This window comes from Tachypleus tridentatus, chromosome 7, assembly GCF_004210375.1.
Source record: "Tachypleus tridentatus isolate NWPU-2018 chromosome 7, ASM421037v1, whole genome shotgun sequence".
Lineage (NCBI taxonomy): Eukaryota > Metazoa > Arthropoda > Merostomata > Xiphosura > Limulidae > Tachypleus > Tachypleus tridentatus.
In genome coordinates, this window is record NC_134831.1 from 116,522,672 (window position 1) to 116,548,579 (window position 25,908).

Below are 25,908 nucleotides of genomic sequence, written 5' to 3' on the forward strand. Positions count from 1 at the left end.
AAGTCATACTAAACAATGTAAACAGTAATACATTCAATATTCTAATTAAACAAACTGTTTCTGGGTTCATGACTAACATCATACGAGTCATACTAAACAATGTAAACAGAAGTACATTCAATATTTTAATTAAACAAACTGTTTCTGGGTTCATGACTAATATCATACAAGTCGTACTAAACAATGTAAACAGTAGTACATTCAATATTCTAATTAAACAAACTGTTTCTGGGTTCATGACTAACATCATACGAGTCATACTAAACAATGTAAACAGAAGTACATTCAATATTTTAATTAAACAAACTGTTTCTGGGTTCATGACTAATATCATACGAGTCATACTAAACAATGTAAACAGTAGTACATTCAATATTCTAATTAAACAAACTGTTCCTGGGTTCATGACTAACATCATACGAGTCATACTAAACAATGTAAACAGAAGTGCATTCAATATTCTAATTAAACAGTTTTTGGGTTCATGACTAATATTATACGAGTCATACTAAACAATGTACACAGAAGTACATTTAATATTTTAATTGAACAAACTGTTTCTGGGTTCAAGACTAATATCATACAAGTCATACTAAACAATGTAAACAGTAATACATTCAATATTCTAATTAAACAAACTGTTTCTGGGTTCATGACTAACATCATACGAGTCATACTAAACAATGTAAACAGAAGTACATTCAATATTTTAATTAAACAAACTGTTTCTGGGTTCATGACTAATATCATACAAGTCATACTAAACAATGTAAACAGTAGTACATTCAATATTCTAATTAAACAAACTGTTTCTGGGTTCATGACTAACATCATACGAGTCATACTAAACAATGTAAACAGAAGTACATTCAATATTTTAATTAAACAAACTGTTTCTGGGTTCATGACTAATATCATACGAGTCATACTAAACAATGTAAACAGTAGTACATTCAATATTCTAATTAAACAAACTGTTCCTGGGTTCATGACTAACATCATACGAGTCATACTAAACAATGTAAACAGAAGTGCATTCAATATTCTAATTAAACAGTTTTTGGGTTCATGACTAATATTATACGAGTCATACTAAACAATGTACACAGAAGTACATTTAATATTTTAATTAAACAAACTGTTTCTGGGTTCAAGACTAATATCATACAAGTCATACTAAACAATGTAAACAGTAGTACATTCAATATTCTAATTAAACAAACTGTTTCTGGGTTCATGACTAACATCATACGAGTCATACTAAACAATGTAAACAGAAGTACATTCAACATTGTTATTAATTCACTAATTATGGTCAGTAACGTTATTTATTTATATTGAAAATTAGTGATTTCACAAAGTTCTTAATTAAACCTTCACACTTAACGTAGCAGCCACAATATTATCATAAAATTACTCAAAATGACACCCTATGAGAACTACACCGGCATAATAAAAACAAATGATTAACTTGAGGGTTGCGAACCAAGGATTTAACTGCTAGAACTGCGTAAGTTAGACTTTATATAGTTTGTATTCTCGTCTTTAAAAACTCTATCCAGATTTGGAGAGCTCCCTCTATACAGTGTCGTAGTAAATTGGTTTAAAGTTCTGGTGCACGCGCGGCATCAGAAGAAGAAACTTCCATAATTAATCTCAGTTATCCTACTTTGTTTTAATTATTTCACGAGTATCGATGTTTTTGTTATTGTTCGTTCCTTTTAGTCGTGGACTGTGTCCATCTTCAGACACGACTGTGAAAGGTACGTCATGAAGTTTCGCATAAATGTTGAAAACGATTCAGTTTTCGTCAAAACGCAATTAATTGACATGCACACGTCTCAAGAAATATATATCATTGACAATGAATTGTGATTCTACAATATCAAAAAACAAAAGACTCAAGTTTCTATCTGTTTCTCCAAACAATATGGCGGTCAACTGTATAGAAATAAAAACGTAATAAAAACATTCGAAAGTTAAAACAACATTGAAACAAATCACAGCAGAGTCTGAATAAGGCTAGAAGATTTTTAATCTTTTCACTATAAAAGAAGATGAAGATAAGTGATGATAACAGCATACATAGATGGATATATTTAATTAAATGGTGAATTAAAATACTAACAGACGTACAGATAGCTAGTTAGTAGACACATATGGTTTGACAATAAACTTGGTTGATGTACTACAATCATAAAGACTTACTTGAAAGTGGGTTCTCGTATTCAACTTCCAACGTAACCTTGTCCTCAGCTTGCGTCAGTAAGTTAACGATTTCACCATGACGGAGATTGTTTGTGCGGATTCCGTTCACAGAAACTAAATAGTCGCCTACAGCTAAGGTGTCGATCCTATTACAATACCAAAATACTGCAAATAAATACCTCTAATACCAAAATACTGCAAATAAATATATCTAATACCAAAATACTGCAAATAAATACCTCTTAGTTTAAAACGTGGAGAAAACTTTACTGTTATATCTCGATCTTTCGTGTAAACGTAACTTCTAGATGTTGCTAACATATAACATTTTAATACATAGTATTTAAATATATAAACAATTGTTACGGATATTCATTACTATCTACTGTTTACTTACTAGAGTTTGCTAACAACACAATTCGTTAAGTTACGAACCCATACCAGCCGTTTTTATATATATATATATTTCGCTACAAGTGGGTTTTCTCGTCATCACGGATTAAGTTACGAACTGTTGGCTACCAGTTGTGAAACTGTAACAGACAATCATTGTTAAGTTACGAACTGTTGGCTACTAATTGTGAAACTCTGACAGACTGTCATTGTTAAGTTACGAACTGTTGGCTACCAGTTGTGAAACTGTAGCAGACAATCATTGTTTAGTTACGAACTGTTGGCTACCAGTTGTGAAACTGTAGCAGACAATCATTGTTAAGTTACGAACTGTTGGCTACCAACTGTGAAACTCTGACAGACTGTCATTGTTAAGTTACGAACTGTTGGCTACCAGTTGTGAAACTGTAACAGACAATCATTGTTAAGTTACGAATTGTTGGCTACCAACTGTGAAACTCTGACAGACTGTCATTATTATATTACGAAATATTAGCTACCAAATGTAAAATTGTGACAGACAATTATTGTCAAGTTACAAATTGTTGACTACTAACTGTAAACTGTGACAGATAATCATTGATAAGTTACGAACCGTTGGCTCATAATTGTACAGATGTAACAGAGAATCATTGTTAAAACTGCTGGTTCATTCTATTTATGTAACACCATAAATGTTTAGAACAGCAAAGGTTTTTACTATTTCTCGGCTAATGTAGAAACAAAAATAATTATAATCTCTGTACATTTACCTGTGAGCAGGACTTCCAGGTTTGAGGTTCGATATCTTTGGTCGAGAGTCCTTGTCAATACCTCCTGTAAACAAACGAAAACCTACATGAAACGTTTGTATCCTTTGGTCGAGAGTCCTTGTTAATACCATCTGTAAACAAAGCAATGTGTATACATAAAGAAGTAAGACGTATGTTCGCTAGTCTTTGTCAATACGACTTGTAAAAGAATTACAACTCATGAAAACCTTCCGGAAAACAAACAATATTTACTTTTAAGGGCAAGAATATTGTGGGGTTAAAACATACACATGTTATTATTGAACAAAAGAAGGCATTCACTGAAACAAGAGGTATCTCCCAAAGTACGTTTTTCACAAGTACGTTTATACCAGCAAATGTAGCTATTGCAAATGTGTCGATAAGTTGTTCAAGCAACTTACAGTAGCTAAGCTGTAAACTTGTGGATTCATATACTAAAATCGGAGTTCGATGCCAGTCACAAGCATAGCGTAGACAGTAAAGTGTGCGCTTAAAACAAAGTTTCAACAGCAATTTTTGATTAAAGCAATTGACGAAAAGCGTCATAGACAATACTCTCTGTTTATGACCGATGACGGAAATGACATCACACAAAGATTGACGCACTTAATGTGAAACAAAATGAATTGTTCCAGAACTACATTTATAGAAAGCAGCGTTGTTTAAAGTACCTTATGTGTAAATGATATAGTTGTATACTGTCTACCAATAAAACAATAGTCCCCCGCTAGCACAGCAGTAAGTCTACAGATTTACAACGCTGAAATCAGGGGTTCGATTCTCCTCGGTAGACTCAACAGATAGCCCGATGTGGCTTTGCTATAATAGAACACACACACACCCAACAAATAGTACTACCTCTAATAAGAATATAATTAGAGGGTTATCTGCGCTAGCCGTCCCTAATTTGGAGCTGATAGACTAAATGAAAGACAGCTAATCAACAGCACCAATCGCCAAGTTATGGGCTACTCTTGTTTGGATGAACAGTGGGAGATGACTGTCATCCTTATAACGCACTCACTATCCGAAAGTGCAGCGCGATATTATTTTCTCTTCTTTTGTAGTAACGGGACGCAAACGTCACGTCTACAGATCTACAGTCCGACCTGATTACCATTAAGCAGAGATTTATGTTTTTAGACTCCTTACTAGACATATAAATTTCTATAAAATACTGAAATCTTGCATTTCATGTAGGGGTTTCATCAAATACAATGCATTTGTCAGTACTATAAGTGGTTCTATTTTATTGGCTAAGAAGCAATGTCAGTACTATAAATGGTCTTGTTTTATTGGATAGGAAGCATTGTTAATACTATAAGCGGTTCTATTTTATCACATAGGAAATACCGTCAGTACTACAAACAGTCTTATTTTATTGCGGGGGTGCTGCATGACGTCATTATCAAAAAATATCATTTCACGTGAATTGTTATCGTCGCCCCTTTATTTATCTTTAACTTACTTTTATGGGGGAGAAGAGTTTGTTTGTTTTGGAATTTCGCACAAAGCTACATGAGAGCAATATGTACTAGCCGTCCCTAATTTAGCAGTGTAAGACTAGAGGGAAGGCAGCTAGTCATCACCACCTACCGCCAACTCTTGGGCTACTCTTTTACCAACGAATAGTGGGATTGACCGTCACATTATAACGCCCCCACGGCTAAAAGGGCGAGCATGCTTGGCGCGACGGGGATGCGTACCCGCGACCCTTAGATTACGAGTCAAACGCCTTAACACGCTTGGCCATGCCGGGCTCGCTACCTTACTACACCTTTTTGGTTTATAGATAATTTTGAAAACTCGCAAACTCACATACACTGCTGGCCAAAATGTTAAGGCCAATGAACATAAAGAAAAAATACGCATTTTGCGTTGTTAGACTCAACCACTTATTTGAGTAGAGCTTCGAAAGATGATAATAAAAAAAGGGAAAAATAAAAATAAAAAACTTTTTTAGCAATAAATAGGGAAAATGTGAACACTATGAAATTAGCCTAAATACTAGCAGGTCAAAAGTTTAAGACCATACTGAAACGAAGCGTTAATCGGTAAATACGTAACAAAATTTAGTCATTTGTGTTCAAGCATTAGCGTTATCAACATCTTCCACTGACATCTTCTGTGTTACAGTGGGTAAAAACATGGAAAAGGCTAAAACGTTGACAGAGTTTGAACGTGGCAGAATTGTCGAGCTGCAAAAGCAAGGTCTCTCTCAACGTGCCATCGCCGGTGAGATTGGGTGCAGTAAAACTGCTGTTGAAAATTTCTTAAAAGACCCTGAGGGATACGGAACGAGAATTTCAAGTGGTCGATCTCAGGAAAATTTTGCCGGCGTTGAGCAGGAGGATTCGACGGGTTGTCCGGCAAGACACCAGCCGATCGTCGAACCAGATTAAGGCCCTTACGGACGCAGAATGCAGCTCAAGAACAATAAGACGGCATCTACGAAAGAAAGGCTTTAAAAACCGTAAACATTTTCAAAAAGCCAAGCCTCCGTCCACACCACCAAACAGCTCCGTTAAACTTTGCTGAGAAGCGCCAAACATGGGACGTAGAAAAGTGGACGAAGGTTTTATTCTCTGATGAGAAAAACTTTAATCTGGATGGTCCAGATGGCTTCCACGGTTACTGCCACGATATGGATATCCCACCGGAGACATTTTCTACACGACACAGTAGAGGAGGTTCCATCATGATCTGGGATGCTTTCTCCTTCCATAGAACAATGGAGCATCAGGTTATACAGGGGCGTCAATCAGCAGCTGGCTATATTGGCATGTTGGAGAGAGCATGTTTACTAACTAAAGGCCCTCGCTTGTGTGGAAATGACTGGATCTTTCAGCAGGACAATGCTGCAATCCACAATTCCCGCAGGACAAAGGACTTTTTCATGGTGAATAACGTGATTATTTTGGACCATCTAGCGTGTTTGCCCGAACTGAGGCTCATTTAAAATGTTTGTGTGTGGATGGTAAGGGAAGTCTATAGAAATTGACGTCAATTCCAAACAGTGCATAATGTTCGTAAAGCCATCTTCACCACTTGGAATAACATTGCAGCCAGCCTTCTGCATACGCTTATATCGACCATGACAAAGCGAATATTTGCAGTTATTCGCAATGACAGCCGTGCAACTCACTACTGAGACCTCTTGTTGGGCATTTCCTGCCATGTTTAGGATTTCTTTTTGGTATGGTCGTAAACTTTTGACCAGCTAGTACTTAGGCTAATTTCATAGTGTTCACATTTTCCCTATTAAATGCTAACAAAGTTTTTTTATTTTTATTTTCCCTCTTCTTCCTTTTATCTTTCCTAGCTCTACTCAAATCAGTAGTTGAGTCTAAGAACGTAAAATGCGTATTTTTTCTATATGTTCATTGGCCTTAAGATTTTCGCCAGCAGTCTATCTGTAAACCCTAAGATGTTTAGTAAGATAAAAAATAAATACAAACGTATCCACAAGGGCATAATTGCTACAAAGAGTTGACGTGATATGTTAAACTATGTATAGTGTTTATCCAATTGTAATACACGAAATAACACCTTCCGATTCTTGGTCAACAAGGATCCTGTTTAATGGGGACTAAACTGTTCTATCTAAAAATAACTTAAGTTAATCTGCTAAACGACAGCATTTCCTTAAACATAAAATATAGAGTAAATGAAAATGTGTGATAATTTTATTTTTTAACTTGCTTTAAATGAGCGCAGATAGCCGTTTAACAGAAGTAATATTTGTGTTGAGTAATAGTTTACCAGTTTTGTTTACCGTGCTTGCATTGTAATTAAACGAATTAAGCCAATGATTTTGTTTTATTTCTCAACCACATTATTTTCCACAGCTCTGAGGTGATGTGACTTCAGGTGTTAGCGTTTCGAGTCCCGGAAAAAACATTAATTCGGTTGGAAACGGGATTATTTAAACTTCACAAAAACAAGGATTTAAACCAGTCTGAATAACATACTACTAAAAGTGTTTGTTTTATCCAAGTGGGATTATTTTATATAGTTCTTCAAAAAGCAAAATATACGTAATTGAATAGTTTGGATATATAGAATTTTCATTAATCATTGATAAGTACGAGATACCTATATATATCGGATCTAATTACTTAATGTAACTAAATTAATAGCTGGTATTAACAAGAGTATGCGATATAATAATTAGGACAGACAAGTATATGAAATGTGTTGTTTGTCGCATAAGCTGAACAACTGTGTACACTTTGCTCAGAGGTTAGATGTCCATCAATACTCTCTCGATAACTCTCCTTGTCGCAGAGAAATTGTCATCTCTCGGATATTCTGCGTCCCCAGGGATACAACGAAAGGTTAAAATTTCGTCTTCTAAGTTAAGGTTCAACACAAGTTGGATTTCTGAATTGAAAACTTAAGTGATTCTTGAGTAGAATCATTATAGGTCAGATCACAATATTTAACGATACAATGAATCTTATGATAATACATCAAACTTTGTTTCCAAAAAGAAATCTTAATCAAAAGTAGAATGTATTAATATTGAACGATTCAAATATGAATATAAACATATTTGTTTACTTCTGAGATGGCATTTAGTTAATAGTAATTATTATTATATAATTTAAGCATTTGCGTGTATATAACGTGTTTTATTTAACTAATGCTTAATTTTGTTTGGTGAAAAGGCCAAAAAGCTATATTTATATAGTGTATAAATGATATGTGTACTGTTTATAAAACGTAATATTAATTCCATCAAAACAATTCATCATGTGAAAATAATTATAAAACAGATAGCAAATCAAATGCATAAATAATGTCCATAATTCTAACCACTTTTGTTTTGGTAACCTGTTTAACACATGCAGGAAAAGTTTCAACTGTTTTATTTTTTTACTTATTTCACATGTGTATAAATTACCAATGACCTACCTAGTTATTGTATGTATTACTTATAAGTGATAGTTAGTCCTAGCGTTCTAACTAGTTATCATATGTATTACTTACCAGTGATGGTTAGTTCTAGCGTTCTACTTAGTTATCGTATGTATTACTTACCAGTGATAGTTAGTCCTAGCGTTCTACCTAATTATCTTATGTATTACTTACCAGTGATAGTTAGTCCCAGCGTTCTAACTAGTTATCATATGTGTTACTTACCAGTGATAGTTAGTCCCAGCGTTCTATCTAGTTATCGTATGTATTACTTACCAGTGATAGTTAGTCCTAGCGTTCTAACTAGTTATCATATGTATTACTTACCAGTGATGGTTAGTCCTAGCGTTCTAACTAGTTATCATATGTATTACTTACCAGTGATGGTTAGTCCTAGCGTTGCGTCTTCTTTCTTTACCAACTCCACTTTTGAAATACCACGTTTCTTTTCTGGAATCATTCAAAAGGTTTAGGTTAATGGCGTCATTTTAATTTGGCCACTCTACTCAGATTTAAAATTATTTCGGTTGTTCATAAAGGAAGCCACATATTCTATCTTAAGAGAACCGTAAAAGAGGTGCCTTGTGTTCCACTAGAAAATTATGAAATAAAGAAATATTTAATACTAAGCAAACCTGTAAGCGAGACATAACCTAATAAAAATTTACATCTAATATTTGATAGACGTAGATGGTGGATAAAAACCAATCTTTCATGAAATGACTTTATTTTTATGAAGTACAATTATAATTTTATATATCACGACAACATTGAAATTTCAGGTTTGTAATATACTATTATGTAACTGAGTTTCATATAAATTAAAATTGCTTCTTCCTCTTACACACCCAAATCATGAAAGTACGAAAAAAATATGTTTTCAAATAATGTTGAACATTGTGAAGGAATACGTTATGTGTTGTCTGGAAATACAATTACCAAAAATTACACAGACTGATCTAACAATTATATCTAAAACCGATTACATCATTTTCATTTGATAATATTATCTCATCAGTTTTCTAACACTGATTTTGATCATAATGATAAAAAAGCTGTTTTGTGATAAATCGAATACTCACCACCAGTAAAGTATAATGGTTTATCTGACTCCATCATATCTTGTGACGTATATTGACGTTCAGTGTTAGGGTCATTTTCACCTGGAAGATATGAACAATATAATTCTAAACAAAATATTTGTTTCTTAGACTAAACGGAGGCCCTGCATGGCCAGGTGATTAGGGCGCTCGACTCGTGATCTGAAGACCGCGGGTTCAAATCCCCGTTGTACCAAACATGCTCACTCTTTCAGCCCAATAGCTGGCGGTGATGACTAGCTGCCTTCCCATTAGTCTTACAGTGCTAAAGTTAGAACGTTTATCGCAAATAGCCCTCGTGTAGCTTTGCGCGAAATTCAAAACAAAACAAACCAAACCACAAACTTATACAATGTCCCCATGAGTTTCCAATGTTAAGCTAATTCTTTATTATGATAATATTAATAACAACAAACAGATAAAGACAAAACAAAGTTTGTGTAGTTCACTAAGAACCAAAGTTGTATGTCCACGTAACTACTTATCTATATAAATATAATAGTACTATGTGTTGTATGTTCATGTAACTACTAACCTATATAAATATAATAGTACTATGTGATTACTTTGCAGTATGTCATAGGATTTTTACCAAAGTTGATATGGAGGATCAGTAGGTCAATATGAAGGTACATACAAATGTTCAGTTTTGCAGCTTACTTTTTCTTGCACTTCTTACCTCTACTTGTCTCCCTGTTGAAGGATCTTCACCAAAGTTGGTATGGAGGTTCAGAAGGTCTATATGAAGGTACATACAAATGTTCAGTTTTGCAGCTTACTTTTTCTTGCACTTCTTACCTCTACTTCTCTCCCTGTTGAAGGATCTTCACCAAAGTTGGTATGGAGGTTCAGTAGGTCTACATGAAGGTACATACAAATGTTCAGTTTTGCAGTTTACCTCTACTTGTCTCCCTGTTGAAGGATCTTCACCAAAGTTGGTATGGAGGTTCAGTAAGTCTATATGAAGGTACATACAAATGTTCAGTTTTGCAGCTTACTTTTTCTTGCACGTCTTACCTCTACTTCTCTCCCTGTTGAAGGATCTTCACAAAAGTTGGTATGGAGGATCAGTAGGTCAATATGAAGGTACATACAAATGTTCAGTTTTGCAGCTTACTTTTTCTTGCACGTCTTACCTCTATTTCTCTCCCTGTTGAAGGATCTTCACAAAACTTGGTATGGAGGATCAGTAGGTCAATATGAAGGTACATACAAATGTTCAGTTTTGCAGCTTACTTTTTCTTGCACTTCTTACCTCTACTTGTCTCCCTGTTGAAGGATCTTCACCAAAGTTGGTATGGAGGTTCAGTAGGTCTACATGAAGGTAAATACAAATGTTCAGTTTTGCAGCTTACTTTTTCTTGCACGTCTTACCTCTACTTCTCTCCCTGTTGAAGGATCTTCACCAAAGTTGGTATGGAGGTTCAGTAGGTTTATATGAAGGAACATACAAATGTTCAGTTTTGCAGCTTACTTTTTCTCGCACGTCTTACCTCTACTTCTCTCCCTGTTGAAGGATCTTCACCAAAGTTGGTATGGAGGTTCAGTAGGTGTACATGAAGGTACATACAAATGTTCAGTTTTGCAGTTTACCTCTACTTCTCTCCCTCTTGAAGGATCTTCACCAAAGTTGGTATGGAGGTTCAGTAGGTCTACATGAAGGTACATACAAATGTTCAGTTTTGCAGCTTACTTTTTCTTGCACTTCTTACCTCTACTTGTCTCCCTGTTGAAGGATCTTCACCAAAGTTGGTATGGAGGTTCAGTAGGTCCATATGAAGGTACATACAAATGTTCAGTTTTGCAGCTTACTTTTTCTTGCACTTCTTACCTCTACTTCTCTCCCTGTTGAAGGATCTTCACCAAAGTTGGTATGGAGGTTCAGTAGGTCTATATGAAGGTACATACAAATGTTCAGTTTTGCAGCTTACTTTTTCTTGCACTTCTTACCTCTACTTTCCTCCCTGTTGAAGGATCTTCACCAAAGTTGGTATGGAGGTTCAGTAGGTGTACATGAAGGTACATACAAATGTTCAGTTTTGCAGCTTACCTCTACTTGTCTCCCTGTTGAAGGATCTTCACCAAATCTGATATGAAGATTTGTTCATGGAGAGATGAATGAAAAAATATGTAGTTTATATAGTGTAGTCTATATTATAGTCTGAAATTTTGTTATATACTGTGTAGTGTATTCTATCTTACAGTCTGAAAATGTTATGTTATATAGTGTGTAAAATGTATTCTATATTATAGTCTAGAAACTGTTATGTTATATAGTGTATAAAGTGTATTCTGAATTATAGTCTAAAAACTGTTATGTTATACAGTATATAAAGTGTATTCTATCTTAGAGTCTGAAACTGTTATGTTATATAGTGTGCAAAGTGTATTCTAAATTATAATCTAAAAACTGTTATGTTATTCAGTGTATAAAGTGTATTATATCTTAGAGTGTGAAACTGTTTTTTTTATAGTACGGAATCTTCGTTCTGATTTAGATTGTGAAGAGCATGTTCTGTCTTAGTGTAGGAATAATATTAATATTAGTAACGTTCTCTTTTTAATATTAATGAAATTGCGCCCTTCTTTATATTCTAATAAACCGGTTCCTCTTTGAAAATCAAATAAAACCCTGTCATTATTGGAAGATATCATCGTATTAACTTATGTAGAGAACTTCTGTATATTTATCTGTATCATCGTATTAACTTATGTAGAGAACTTCTGTATATTTATCTGTATCATCGTATTAACTTATGTAGAGAACTTCTGTATATTTATCTGTTTCTTATTACATAAAATAATTTTTAATTTGGTTTTATTTTGTCGGACACTTACATTTCTTTACACTTTATTAACATATTATTTATATTTTCCCAGAAACGTTTCGATCTATTTACTATTGTATTACATATGGCAAAACATTATATTTGCTGGTGTTAGAGCAAAACCACATTGAGCCATGTGCTTCTGTCCACCGCGTGGAATTGACACCCGAGTTCTACCTGCATTGTAAGTCGGGGTAAGCTCACCACTAACCCATCGAGGGACCAGTAAAATGTTTAAAATGTAATAATTTTAAACAACTTTCAGGTATAGATAAACCTCGTGCCACCTATATACATCAAGAACTAAAGTCTGCTAATAAATTGTTCTGTATTGATTTAAATTGCGAAGAGTAACCACTGTTACCTAGCTACAGAAAACCCACAATGACATTGTTGTTAATCTTTGTTAACCTCAAGTTGACCTAAGAAGGTCGAAACGTTGTCTTCTGCTTTATTAGTAAAAGTGATAATACCCATACCAGCCGTCGTGAGACGCATTTTACTTCAAGTAGGTTTCTCGTCATCACGAATGTTGTTGTTATTGGTTTTTAGCACAAAGCTACACAATGAGCTATCTGTGCTTATACTTAGTCCATCACGGTTATCTAAACCCAGTTTCTAGCAGTATAAATCCCCTGTGCCATGAGGTGGAATGTTAGATGGAAGATCTGTAGCCCAGTCACTGCCAAGATGACGACCGAATTGATTATTGCACTTTTAAAGATTTCTGAATACTTCTATTACATTGCCTAACAAACCACGACTTGGAAAGGGTCGAAACCCATACATTTTGTCGAATACCAAAACACAAACAGATTAGGAACTAGCGACAAAAACATTCAGAAACGACACCAAATCAACCGTTTAATTGGTTTTACTAGCTTCGTGTATGACATTTGACATAAACACATGACAACAATATATGCGACTAGCAACAGCCCGTATCATCTGTTTCCCATTTAAGATTGCGCCACGTGCATTCTAACATTCTATAGTTGAGCGAGTTTAAACGTGTTGCATTTTCTTATGACCTCTCTGACCAAAGGTCAAAGTTAAATGGCAACCGAAAGTTAGAGTGTTTGTAGTGATTCCTTAGGAGTAATGAGAAACACGTGTTTATAATATCTTGTATCGTGAGTGGGAAAATAGATACGTTAAGAGGTTCTATGCCTTTATCATTTTCTATGTGAGACGATCCGTGGAGGACTTGTACTAAGTGAACATCAGATGGGGAAACAGTTAAAACTATTAATTCTAACTCCAGCTATCTTTGTTATTCGTATCGTGTTGAACAAACATATGCATTTTTCTTCATTTATCATGAATACAAGTACAAGAAGAAAAGAAAAAAATAACACATGGAAAAAGGAACACTTTAAGGTTACAACACCAGTGAGTGGTTATGAAACAGCGTTTTGCATTCTCATACTTGTAATCCAGAATTAAAGAATTTTCACAAGAACACTATAACAAGAACTACCTGCGCGTAGCTATTCCTAATTTTGAAGTAACAGAACAGAAGAAAGGAAACTATTCAGTAACATCCACCACCAACTCTTTGACTACTCTGTTTTGAACAAATAATGTGATCTATCTGTCACTTTACTATTATACTCCCCAAAATTTGTAGCGAAGTTTTTGTACCAACGGGACTCAAACTTTAAGCCCTCAGGTTCACAATAAACTTGTAGTTGAAACTTTTCATGGCTAAGTTGCATTGAACGAGCAGTTTCACCAGAAACAACCAGTGATGTGCACAGTGTGGGCTCAGATCCCTTCATTTCTACAACCAGTGATGTGCACGGTGGGGGCTCAGACCCCTTCATTCCTGCTATTATGTCCCAAAGTGCTCTCTTTTCTCAGTCACAAAAAGTGAGGCCCAGCATGGCTAGGTGGTTAAGGCACTCAACTCGTAATCTGAGGGTCACGGGTTCGAATCCCCGTCACACCAAAGATGCTCGTCCTTTCAGCCGTGGGGACGTTACAATGTGACGGTCAATTCCACTATTCGTTGGGCGGTGATGACTAGCTGCCTTCCCTCTAGTCTTACACTGCTAAATTAGGAACGGCTAGCACAGATAGCCCTCGAGTAGCTTTGTGCGAAATTCCAAAACAAACAAACAAACTAACTAAACGGCGCATTAGTGTTTATTAACAAATAAAATTATATCACAATTGTATTATTACTTCAGTCACCTACAAGCACCTGTGTGTCATATTTAATAACTTGCAGTAAGCAAGGTGTGGAATCAGATGTTATGTTTCAGTAGTGTTTGACCACTTTTTCTTGTTTGGTTTGTTTTTCAGTTTCGCACAAACCTACACGAGGGCTATTTAGCAGTGTAAGACTAGAGAGAAGGCAGCTAGTCATCACCACCCACCGCCAACTCTTGGGCTACTCTTTTACCAACGAATAGTGGGATTGACCGTCACATTATAACGCCCCCACGGCTGAAAGGGCGAGCATGTTTGGCGCGACCGGGATGCGAACCCGCGACCCTCAGATTACGAGTCGCACGCCTTAACACGCTTGGCCATGCCGGGCCCGCCGTTTAGTTTTAAATATTAAAACTGTTTATAAAACCAGCTGAATACATATAAAGTTTGTTTGCTTCTTATGGTCTTTCAACCATGTGTGAACCAAAGATACATTTGTCAATGAACCCCTTTAGTGTCCTCTGCATGGTATTGACAATTCCTCTTAACATTTTGTTAGAATTAAGCCTAATATGACAGACCACGAGTAAATAACCGTGTTTTGGAGTTCTTTTTAATTCATTTTTTTCAAAACTTTTCTATCCGAATTTATAGTTCTCTTTTTCTTGTTCTTCTTATATTTTTACCAACATTTATTTCTCTATTTGGATACAGACTTTCCTTGCTGTTTGTCACAATTGTTTTTCTTTTTTGCATTCTACAAACCGAATTAAGCCTAACATTAAGCCTAATTAAACGTATTTCTTCCATCAGTACTTTATCAATAGCATATTGCCGTTAAAACGTGATATTCTGTTAAAGATGTTACAAACAGTACGAAAAATTTCTTTTGTATTTGTGATATTTTGTTTAATGGTGCTCTCATGAAGTAATATAGATTGAATTTTGATATTTCGTGCTGATAAATACTAAGGAATTTCGTTCATCAGATCAGGAGCGAAAACCATGAGTAACAATGTGTGTCAATGAATTTCCAGAATATTTCGATCAACCAATCACCTGTCTTGGTTCATAATCGTAATAATACAGTGTCTGACCACAGCATTACCCACAACACTACTGTACAAACGAGTAGTTGCCACCTGGAGACCTTTCTTTGTTCCATACTTTAAACGTGAAAAACAAACAAACTGGATTTAATAAAACGTAGAGTAGGATTATGTTATTGGAGAGAAATACAAGAGGCGCAAAAAAAATGTATAGACGTGAAGTTTAATGGTAGTAAATAGTTCGTTCCTACAATAGAACACTTTATATATGCGTATATAACATGGAAACAAGCTCTAATCTAGATGGTTGATAGGAGAATAATATTGTTTTTATACAAGCTATAAATCTAAATGGTTGATAGGAATATAATACCATTTTATAGAAGCTCTAGCTAACATGGTTGATAGGAATATAATACCATTTTATAGAAGCTCTAGCTAACATGGTTGATAGGAATATGATACCATTTTACACACGCTCTAATCTACATACAATATAATACTTGCTTGAATGTAGCTCGAAACGTTAGCTGGACCACTTCCAGTTCTTGAGAACTGGGACTGTGTGAACTCGTACTTTCTACATGGTTTATCCTCTCCGATACACGTGCAGAGCACGTGACAATCAGTGATCCATTGATATTTGGCGTGGTAATTCAGAAATTGAGGATTTGTTGTAATTAAGAAACGTCACAACAAAATCGAAACACATTATACATATCCTTGAAAATATTCGTAAAATGTGGAACAGTTACTAACAAGATATAGTCTAGATGCATGTGTTACTCACGAGATGTCGCCACTATGTCTTCAGGTTTCAGTTCGTAATAATCACCACTAATAGAACTTAATTAACTACTGAGAGGTAAATATTAATTAAAACTTTTATGTAATTGGTTTTATAGTTTATTAATTATATTGTAAAATCAAAGTAGTATATAAATTAAAGGCATATGTTTTTCGTTAGCTTATACATAAAACATATGTTTCAAAACTTCTACCATTGTATTCGTATATAAGTTATGAGAGAAATTTTCGTATTTTGCAGGATTCAGTTTAAAATTTCGATATAAAAACTGTGCAAGTCATATTTGAATGTTTCTATAGGTTTTAGTAACGTAAAAGTTTGCGTTGCTAAAACCTATAGATACATTCAAACTTAAGCTGTGTGTGAACAATTCGTTGAAGTTATGAGAGAATGTATTTGTTCACACCAATCTTATGTTTGGTCCTTGTTCGTGTTCGGTTCTTAATATTGGTGCTGCCATCTACCGGATTATCAAGCGGCTAATCAGTTCACGATGTTCTGCTGTATATACAAGCTCTGAACAACCTTTGATAATGAGGAATATTCAACTAACACATTCTTAAGTTGTTATTCTATCTAAATACGACAGAAGAAAGAGTTCCTCAACATAGACTATGTATAAACCGGCAGAAAAAGATCATCAGATCAAGCTGAGTAGGACCGTGTTTCTAGAACATATTAGTGTTATTCCATGGTGGCGTATCATACAACAAAAGGAACGACAAAAATTATCCGTTAGCGCACAAGTGGCTATATGTGTATCCATTTATTTGATTCCCAGCCTTTTGGGTTATACATGTGTTCATTAATTTAATGGTTAAAAAGTAGTTACGGTAAATTTGATACGGAAATATAGTATAATAAAACAACATTTTCGTAGATTTAGAAAACTAAAACAAGAACAAAAACCTTCAACACACAAGGGTCAGTGGGCGGAAAATTCTGATCAGGTTGTAAAAGGTTGGGCGTAGCTTTGTGAGAGATATATTTCCGATGTTGAATCCACAGAGCAGATGGGATACGCCATTTCTCTTATTTAACATTTATTTTCCAGCTTCAAATGAACTCATATGTTAAACATTATTAAAAAGGTGAATACATGTTTTCATAACCAGTTATCTGCTCGCATTATCCACTTATAAGAAACGTTTCGAGTTTTCTCCAGTCTTCACTTATATGAATAGGTATTTTTTTGTAGTTAAGCACAAAGCTAAGCATTGGACTATCTGTGGTCTGCCCACCACGGGTATGAAAATCCAGTTTTTGGTGTTGTAAGTACCCAGGCATCTAGGAGGAGGCGGCAGGTCATTGGCCTACTATCCACTTATATATAGGTACATTAATTAACATATATCTTAGATTTTGCATGAGTATAATACAAGTTTATTTTAAGCCTTGTATTAAAATACAAGTTTAAATTTTATCTTGGGTGTTAAGACTATTTAGTCAAATACATACGACGAAGAAAGAAGATCGAAATTTGAACTAGTTGATTTCAAATTGATTTATTATAACAAAAATATAATTTCACATTGACATAAATCTAATGGAAGCCTAGCGCTTCGTCAGGGTTTTAAAGACGGGTCCAACGTGCTAGGGTTTAATCACGTATATTTGAACTTGTCTTTCTACCTCTGTGGATCAACTAGAATGTTATCAAATTTAACTGAATGTGGCCTACCAAACTTTGTTTTATTCTACGTGTTGTAATTACTATCATTAACAAATAGGGTACTTATAATTCTCACCTTTTTACTTGTATATATAATAAGTTGGGGTATTTTAATAAAGTTTCTGCCACTAGGTGAAACTTCGATATACTGTTACAAAAAAAAATAATAGTGTAAACAGCAGCGGCGGTGCTGCCATCTCCATTGAATATTAGTTAAAAGTTAAATTTTAATATAATAACAGTTTCAAGTAAATGTCAGAACTTTCATTAAAATACAAATGAAATTCAAGGTATTCTCACTGTCGGTAAAGGAAGGATATACAGATTACGTTCTGTTTGAATCAAACCCGTGGGAAACTTCAAACAAATCTCGAAGCACTAAAACCGCTAGATAAAAGAGGGCCATAAAAAAGTGAAACTTACAGAGTTAAGAAGTCTGTTGGAGAAACAACCTGAAAGTTTTGTTGGAAATTAATTACAGCATCAACATCGACCGGTATTATATAAAGTATAAGGTTTCTTATACTTTCTGTTTCTTCTTCTAAAGTAGTCATGTTGTTGGTTTCGATAAGTCGCTTGTGAGTTACAGCATTCATCATTTCGACTCTCATTCAGCTGAATCATTACACCACTGTAGTAACTTGATTTATGTTAGTATTTTATTTTAGGTACCCTGGTGGGTCATCGGTAAGTTTACAGACTCACAATGCTGAACTCCGGGCAGGTGTATGAGTTACCTTAATTTACCTCAGTCACTGTGTATTATAATCCTTTCCCCCGGGCAGGAGTATGAGTCACCTTAATTTACTGCAGTCACTGTGTATAATAATCCTTTCTCCCCGGGCAGGAAAATGAGTCACCTTAATTTACTTCAGTCACTGTGTATTATAATCCTTTCCCCCGGGCAGGTGTATGAGTCACCTTAATTTACTTCAGTCACTGTGTATTATAATCCTTTCCCCCGGGCAGGTGTATGAGTCACCTTAATTTACTTCAGTCACTGTGTATTATAATCCTTTCCCCCGGGCAGGTGTATGAGTCACCTTAATTTACTTCAGTCACTGTGTATTATAATCCTTTCTCCCCGGGCAGGTGTATGAGTCACCTTAATTTACTTCAGTCACTGTGTATTATAATCCTTTCTCCCCGGGCAGGTGTATGAGTCACCTTAATTTACTTCAGTCACTGTGTATTATAATCCTTTTTCCCCGGGCAGCTGTATAAGTCACCTTAATTTACTTCAGTCACTGTGTATTATAATCCTTTCCCCCGGGCAGGAGTATGAGTCACCTTAATTTACTTCAGTCACTGTGTATTATAATCCTTTCTCCCCGGGCAGGAGTATGAGTCACCTTAATTTACCTCAGACACTGTGTATTATAATCCTTTCTCCCCGGGCAGGCGTATGAGTCACCTTAATTTACTTCAGTCACTGTGTTATTATGACTCTTCCCCGTAATCTACTCATGTTATATTTGAAAAATGTTTTACCCATCAAATACGTGGCCAATACATTCAATACATTTACTACAGTACAGCAGTTTGTACATGTCTAGAGTATAACATTTTACATCGACAGTCAGATTAATTGTAGGAATAATCAATCAATGGCTTTAGATTAGCAAGAAAGAAAAATGATAGAGTGTCGTACGTACGTTCACAGTTTTGTGTAAGATGTAATAACTCAGATACATGTTTGATATACATTTTGCCAGAAACATTTAAACACGTACATACACAGACGAGAGTCACTCGATAAACGAAGTGGAAACAATACTCACTCTCGTCTTTACCCACATCGCATTCAGCTTAAGTTTCAGATTTAATGCAGAACGTCAGAATCCACACCCACTTTTCATCACTGATAGATCTAAAAGACAAACGGTCCAAGCAACACGTGAAGATTTAGCACGTGACTATAGTAAATGTAGCCAACTGAATTCTTGAAAATTATTCATCATTTTTATCATCAGTTATCAATGTTTACAATTATTTTTATATTTGTAACGTATAATTTGATTACTGTCACCACAATGACACTGAATCATTAGGCTTACGTTTATCACGTGTTGAAGATTTTTGACAAGTTGTTTTTGAATAATTAAACGCATCAGGACAATCTTCCGATTTGTCCTTCATCCGTTTTGTGGATCTTCCCTTTTTCTTCAATGAGTTTGTTTGTACCTAAACACAAACCTGCACAATCCGCAGGCATACCGCTGTGCCAGTGAGGATTCTTCAGTATGATAAACATCATTATTTTGCCCCTGAAGAAGAAAGGTCCACCTTTTGAAAGCGCTCGGGTTGTTGGGTTTTTATTCATTTCTATCGAGACTTCTTTAACTTACGTGTTTTTCTTACATCATCAAAATATCATTATATATTACACTCCTATACTTCCAGTTTGAATAAACGTTTAAAACCCGTTAAACAAACAAACAAAATAAAAATCTGATATAGCATCAGTCCGCTCTCCATATACATAGGTGTCATCTTAACACAAGAGTCAGTGGCAGTGAAATGAGCGTGTCAATGGGTTTCCCAACTATATATGTATATAAGTGATAAAAATGTAGTTTGCACAAAGTCTATATTTCAGGTTCATGGTTGTAAACTGTACTTCTACAGTTTAAACGAATTATAAGCTTAACCACGCCTTCACTAACATCAGGAGTGGGAAGTCAGTTGGATATGACAAATAGCATGTGTTACATTTCATTTACACGGCGTTCCAAGGCGCATGTGTAAAATGCTGTTACATGATTTCGCCCTTCCCTAATTCCTATAACAACAGAGGTACATGTTACCAAACCTCCTATCGTAACAACGGTGGCGTTCCAGAAGCAGGCCCCTAAGCCTATTTCCATGTTCACAACACAAACGAACTTTTCGTTGATATCAAGTTGTTATATCTAACTCGAAAGTAAAATCGATTAAGACAGGCTTCATTAACATCTAAAAGTAGAGGTATAGGGTACGGGGGTGGGTCAAGGGTGCCGACCGAACCCCCTATTTTTGAGATGTAGAAAATGTTTGTTTATATAGTTATAGTGCTACTGTTCACGACATTAGCCTACATCCCTCTGGTGAGGCTTTGGTTTTTTTCTTTCAGCTTGAGATAGTCCCATGCTTCCAGACCCCAGAAGCATTAGCATGCTGATTGTCCCTCGCGCAATATGTGTTGACTTTGATCTTACAAATTACAGACCCCGTTCAAACATTCTGCCTGCATTCGAGTCTAAATACATGTGTAAAACATATCAATACATTTTCTTGCTGTTTCGTTGTGGTCATATACGTCCAAACATCCTTTTGAGAACAAGTTGTTTACTTGAAAACAATGTGTTATAAGAACATATAGTTAGAGAAAAATACAAACAACAAAACATTACTCATGTAAAGTTGTACTCTGACTTTACGTTGAAGTATTTGTATTTGCTAGCTTTCGGTCTTCTTACAGGAGCCATCGTCGGGCAACAATATACATTATTCATCATACAACAATGTACCTTACTTATAGGGCAACAGTGTATGTTATTTATCGGGTAGCATTGTACATTATGAGCTTTGAACAACAAAACATTAGTTCTTTCAAAATGTAATATGTTTCAATACAGGGTGAATCAAAATTATCTATAACCACTTTAAATAGCCATATTCTGTGGACCACTCGACCAATTTGAATAAAATATTGTACACTTTTACAGCTGAAATATACACCTAACTCTGTAGAAACTTTTGAGTGATTAAAGTGTGGAAGGGCCTCTCTTTTTGTGGGATAACTGGAATTCACAGATTCAATGAAACTATTACCGGACAATTATCTTGAATTGTTAATGGATGAGGCACTTCCCGCAGTAAGAAACATGTTTCCGTGTATACTGGTGTACTTTCAAGAGGACAGTACACCTCAAGATTTACACTCTAATATTTGTGCCTATCCGGATAATGAATTTCCAGAACAGTGGATAGGTCGCAGGGGGGAATGCTTATAGGTACACCCCAAGGTCGCTGGACCCCACTCCCCTAGACTATTTTTATGCATGGGGATACCTGAAAGGTAAAGTGTACAATCGTAAACTACAATCACTGTAGAGTTTGAGGATGATGATATAACAGAAATAAGGTAAAATTCTGGCACCACCGTATGTCAGGCTGTTGAGAAACGATGACTTTCACGTACATATTTCAGTAAGTTTTGAGATACAATATATCAGAAAGTTATACATAATTTTGTCTCACCCTGTAAATATAACAGTATTAACTGAGGTAGTTTTTATTTGAGACCTGATAAGGTCGCAGGAGCTATTCTTACTAATTTCGTAAAGTACAAAGTAATATAGGCTTAATTTTATCGGAGGAGGGGGGCACATGCCCCACATTTTCAAAGACTGAATACCTCCTTCTTTATCGAATATCCTCACGCATACCCCAGCTGCAGAAACAGTCCCTCTAACCCACCCCAATTTTTCAAACAAAAGTTACGTCAGTTAATTATTAAGTGTTCTTAAATTCCTTGATGTAGCTTTTGCAGGGAATTTTACTCGATTGAGTCTGATTTTTAGTGGCATGCGATTCAACGTATCACCACCAAAAGCCATTTACAAAACTCTTCTATATTTCTATTCAAGTTTTACAATGAATTTGAATCGCTTTCGAACTTCAATACAAGATATTGAATCACTCTTTCAAATGAAAATAGCTCAGATATCCTCTATTAATGGATGATTTAAAAACAACAAACGTGGTTTTTCGAAGATCATTTAAAAAAACCAAGATATAAAGAAGTCAGTTGGACTCGAAATTAACGATTGTGACCCGGTTCACGTCCCCTTAAGTTGCCAAACATGATCTTCAAGGTGTGTCATCACCCTTCCCCCACCACCAACATACATACACACTTTAAACTGATAAAATTATTCTCAAAATATACGACCCTTAGTTTCTATCCACAGTTTAAACATGGAAATGTATATGAAGGGCTGTTGTTTAGCTAGTTTTAAATAGAAAGAATCAAAATTTAACATTTAATGTAACAATGTATGTCATATACATAAAATCTCTAACACTGACAAAAAGACATACTGTTCAAATCATTTTGGGAATATGAAATTAATACGAACAAACGTTTTAAATATAATTATTTCCGCCAACAATATGATTCAAACATTTTATGTGTGGTTTCTTTTTAAACTATATAGAACAATAACAGTTATATAACAACATATTTTACGCAAACATTTTTATAAGTGGCTTATTAAAAAACAATATAAGTTTCGTAGCAACAGTTTTTTTTTAAATTGCACAGAATAAAATCTAAACTCTTGTTCAACCCTTTATTTGATTGGTAAAATCAATCACTCTATAAATGCGTCAGATTTAAGAGAACTTAAAACGTTAATATTTCCATATAAAAAAATTAGAGATTTATTCATATATGTAAAAGAAACGTCTTTCAGACGTGATTGTACAAAGCTGTGACATCACGAAAAGCTATATGTTTGTTGTTTGTAACCTAAACTTATCATCCAACTCAAATCACGTAACTATCCAGCCAGCTAGGTGATATATAGAGGATATTTAAATACTGTAACCATAGATATAAATAACACTAGATTGGTCGTTCACTACTCTTTATCATTGAGGGACATGTGCGCATGAGGCTGCCATTGATATGTGTTGAAGTTTGAACTAGCAGACAAAATAACGTGGCTGAAAGTAACAGTGGTCCCTTTAAGTCACAGACCTGACAGAACAAAGGAAACACAGTGTTATGCCATTAACTGTTACACATACCGTACCTAACAGTCAAAGAGGGAGGGTATTACATTCCACAAGGAAGTAAAACTTTTTTTTGTATAATATATTAAGTTACAACGGGCGACATCACCGTAGACATGATGGCGACATCGAACTAACGTTGACGTTTATATTTAGTTTCAAGGTATATATACAAGTTTTTTTAAAGCATTGCACTTATACATGTCTGCATGACAGTTTGACAGCTTTTAATTTGAAACACTGACAGTATTAAGTATTCATATAAATTGAAACAATCTTTCACGATATTTTAATGTCACTTACTGGCCGGTCAGCTATACTGTTTATAGAGATGTCGTCAAAACAAACACTGTCTACAGATACATGTTCTAAATTAATTCACTTTTGATGCTATCACTGAGTATGAAGATAGAAGTTTATTTATTACTAAATAATACAACCGTCACCTGATTTGAAGTTATGTAAATTCGTGATTTATGAATGGTTTTATTAGGACATGAACATTTGCTTCTCTTATGTACAGTTGTAAAAAAATGCACAAACGCCCATAAAAATTATAAAACACAAAATGTGAAACCTAAATATTTCATGTATCTCCGCATGGATTAGAAAATCTTTCATGCCAAATTTTAGGGGGAAATCCATCAACAGAGGACGAAGTAGTGGCCAAACACGCACATCAAAACAGCAAAAAGCAAAACTAAAAATGTGTATGTGCATCCGCAAGAAACTGATGAATCTCCATACCAATTTTGGCGAATACGAGTCCTCATCCTGGAAAGTAGTTACATGGAAATTCAACAGAAACCAGACAGTACTATTATATTTATATAGATACCATTTCTCTTAATGGACGAGGGAGTAAATTTATGTTAATTTGCATAGTTTAAGACAAGATCACTGACTGTATGGCTTATTCAGGAAACAGTTTAAACATAGGCCTAAGAATATTGTCAATATACTCATTATCAGAATTTCATGAGATGAAACTTTTGCAGGTGGCCTCTTGTAGTCCAAAATGCTGTCATCGTCTTACGATAAATAATCAATATGCAGTATAAGTGGGCCAAAATATTTTATGTTGCTTGAAAAGCTTTTATGTAACTGTGATATGTACGGAAAAGTGCTTATAACAGAGTGAGCCAAGTTTTATTACAGCTTATATCTACATGCGTTTCTATTTTGTGACATTTAATTATTACGTTATAAATGTTTCGCACGAACTCGATCGTGTATTTGTACGTTCTCATGAAAACAAAGTACTGAGAAAATTATTCTTACATGAAATAACAGAATTTCGCTAGAGTATAAATATGAATTGTTCATGAAATGGTGAAAATTATTGATAATGTTGTAAATAAATATATTATTCCTCTAGTGTTCTCGAACCTAATACACTGTACTGTATTGTACTCAGTTGGAAAAGTTAGGCCTAAGTCCTTGGTATTTGTCTACTTATTGTATGTTCGTAAGATTTTTGAAGTAACTCTGTGGTATACATTATCTACATGGCCGTTTTTTGAAAAGAAAAAAAAACAAGTATTGAGAGAAAATTGGGCTTATATTTTAATCTTTTGATTTGCTATTATAAGTGTTGGTAGACGAAAAGTATTGCACAATTGTAACTTTATACAAATTGAAAAAAGGCCATGATGCACTGTATTGAAGTGTCCATGATGGTAAAATGAATTGGCCACGAAAATTTAGTATGCAACTAACAGAGTAAGATAGGTACTTATAGCCGATATTAAATATAAATTATGGTATGCAGGTCAGACAACACCAGACTAATGAAATGATAACTAAAAGTGACACGTCTAACTTGTTTTCAGTTAGTTAAGTATACATCAATACAGTTGACCTGTTTGAAACTTACAACTTTATTTAGACATAACATTTATAAAATTTGTAATTCCGTAACTTTCCTGACGTCAACCTCAGTTAAACGGATCAAATGTAAACACTGATTTCATGCTTTAATCTGCACGTCTTGTATTACACCGGCAATAAATGATTTTTATATAAAATAAAATATTCTACACAATTAAATAGCTTTAATTTATTATGGCTTGGTTTGTTTTCAATTTCGCGCAAAGCTACACGAGGGCTATCTGCGCTAGCCGTCCCTAATTTAACAGTGTCACATTAGAAAGAAAACAGGCCCGGCATGGCCTAGCGCGTAAGGCGTGCGACTCGTAATCCGAGGGTCGCGGGTTCGC

The 25,908-nt window shown here is 35.0% G+C and overlaps 1 protein-coding gene across 6 annotated transcripts in view; it reads right to left on the reverse strand.

Annotated features, from left to right (window-relative positions):
• The window catches only part of LOC143256456 (glutamate receptor-interacting protein 1-like), a 76,527-nt gene that overhangs the window by 24,702 nt on the left and 25,917 nt on the right, over positions 1–25,908 (reverse strand). For 5 of the 6 annotated variants that reach the window (XM_076513709.1, XM_076513713.1, XM_076513710.1 and 2 more), the window contains exons 2-5: positions 9,377–9,457; positions 8,673–8,744; positions 3,354–3,417; positions 2,209–2,354 (exon numbers count right to left, since the gene is read on the reverse strand). In XM_076513709.1, coding sequence (XP_076369824.1) covers positions 2,209–2,354; positions 3,354–3,417; positions 8,673–8,744; positions 9,377–9,457 — 363 coding nt within the window. Of the gene's footprint in view, positions 1–2,208; positions 2,355–3,353; positions 3,485–8,672; positions 8,745–9,376; positions 9,458–25,908 lie in introns of those variants that run through there. The other variant, XM_076513714.1, reaches the window with a different exon arrangement.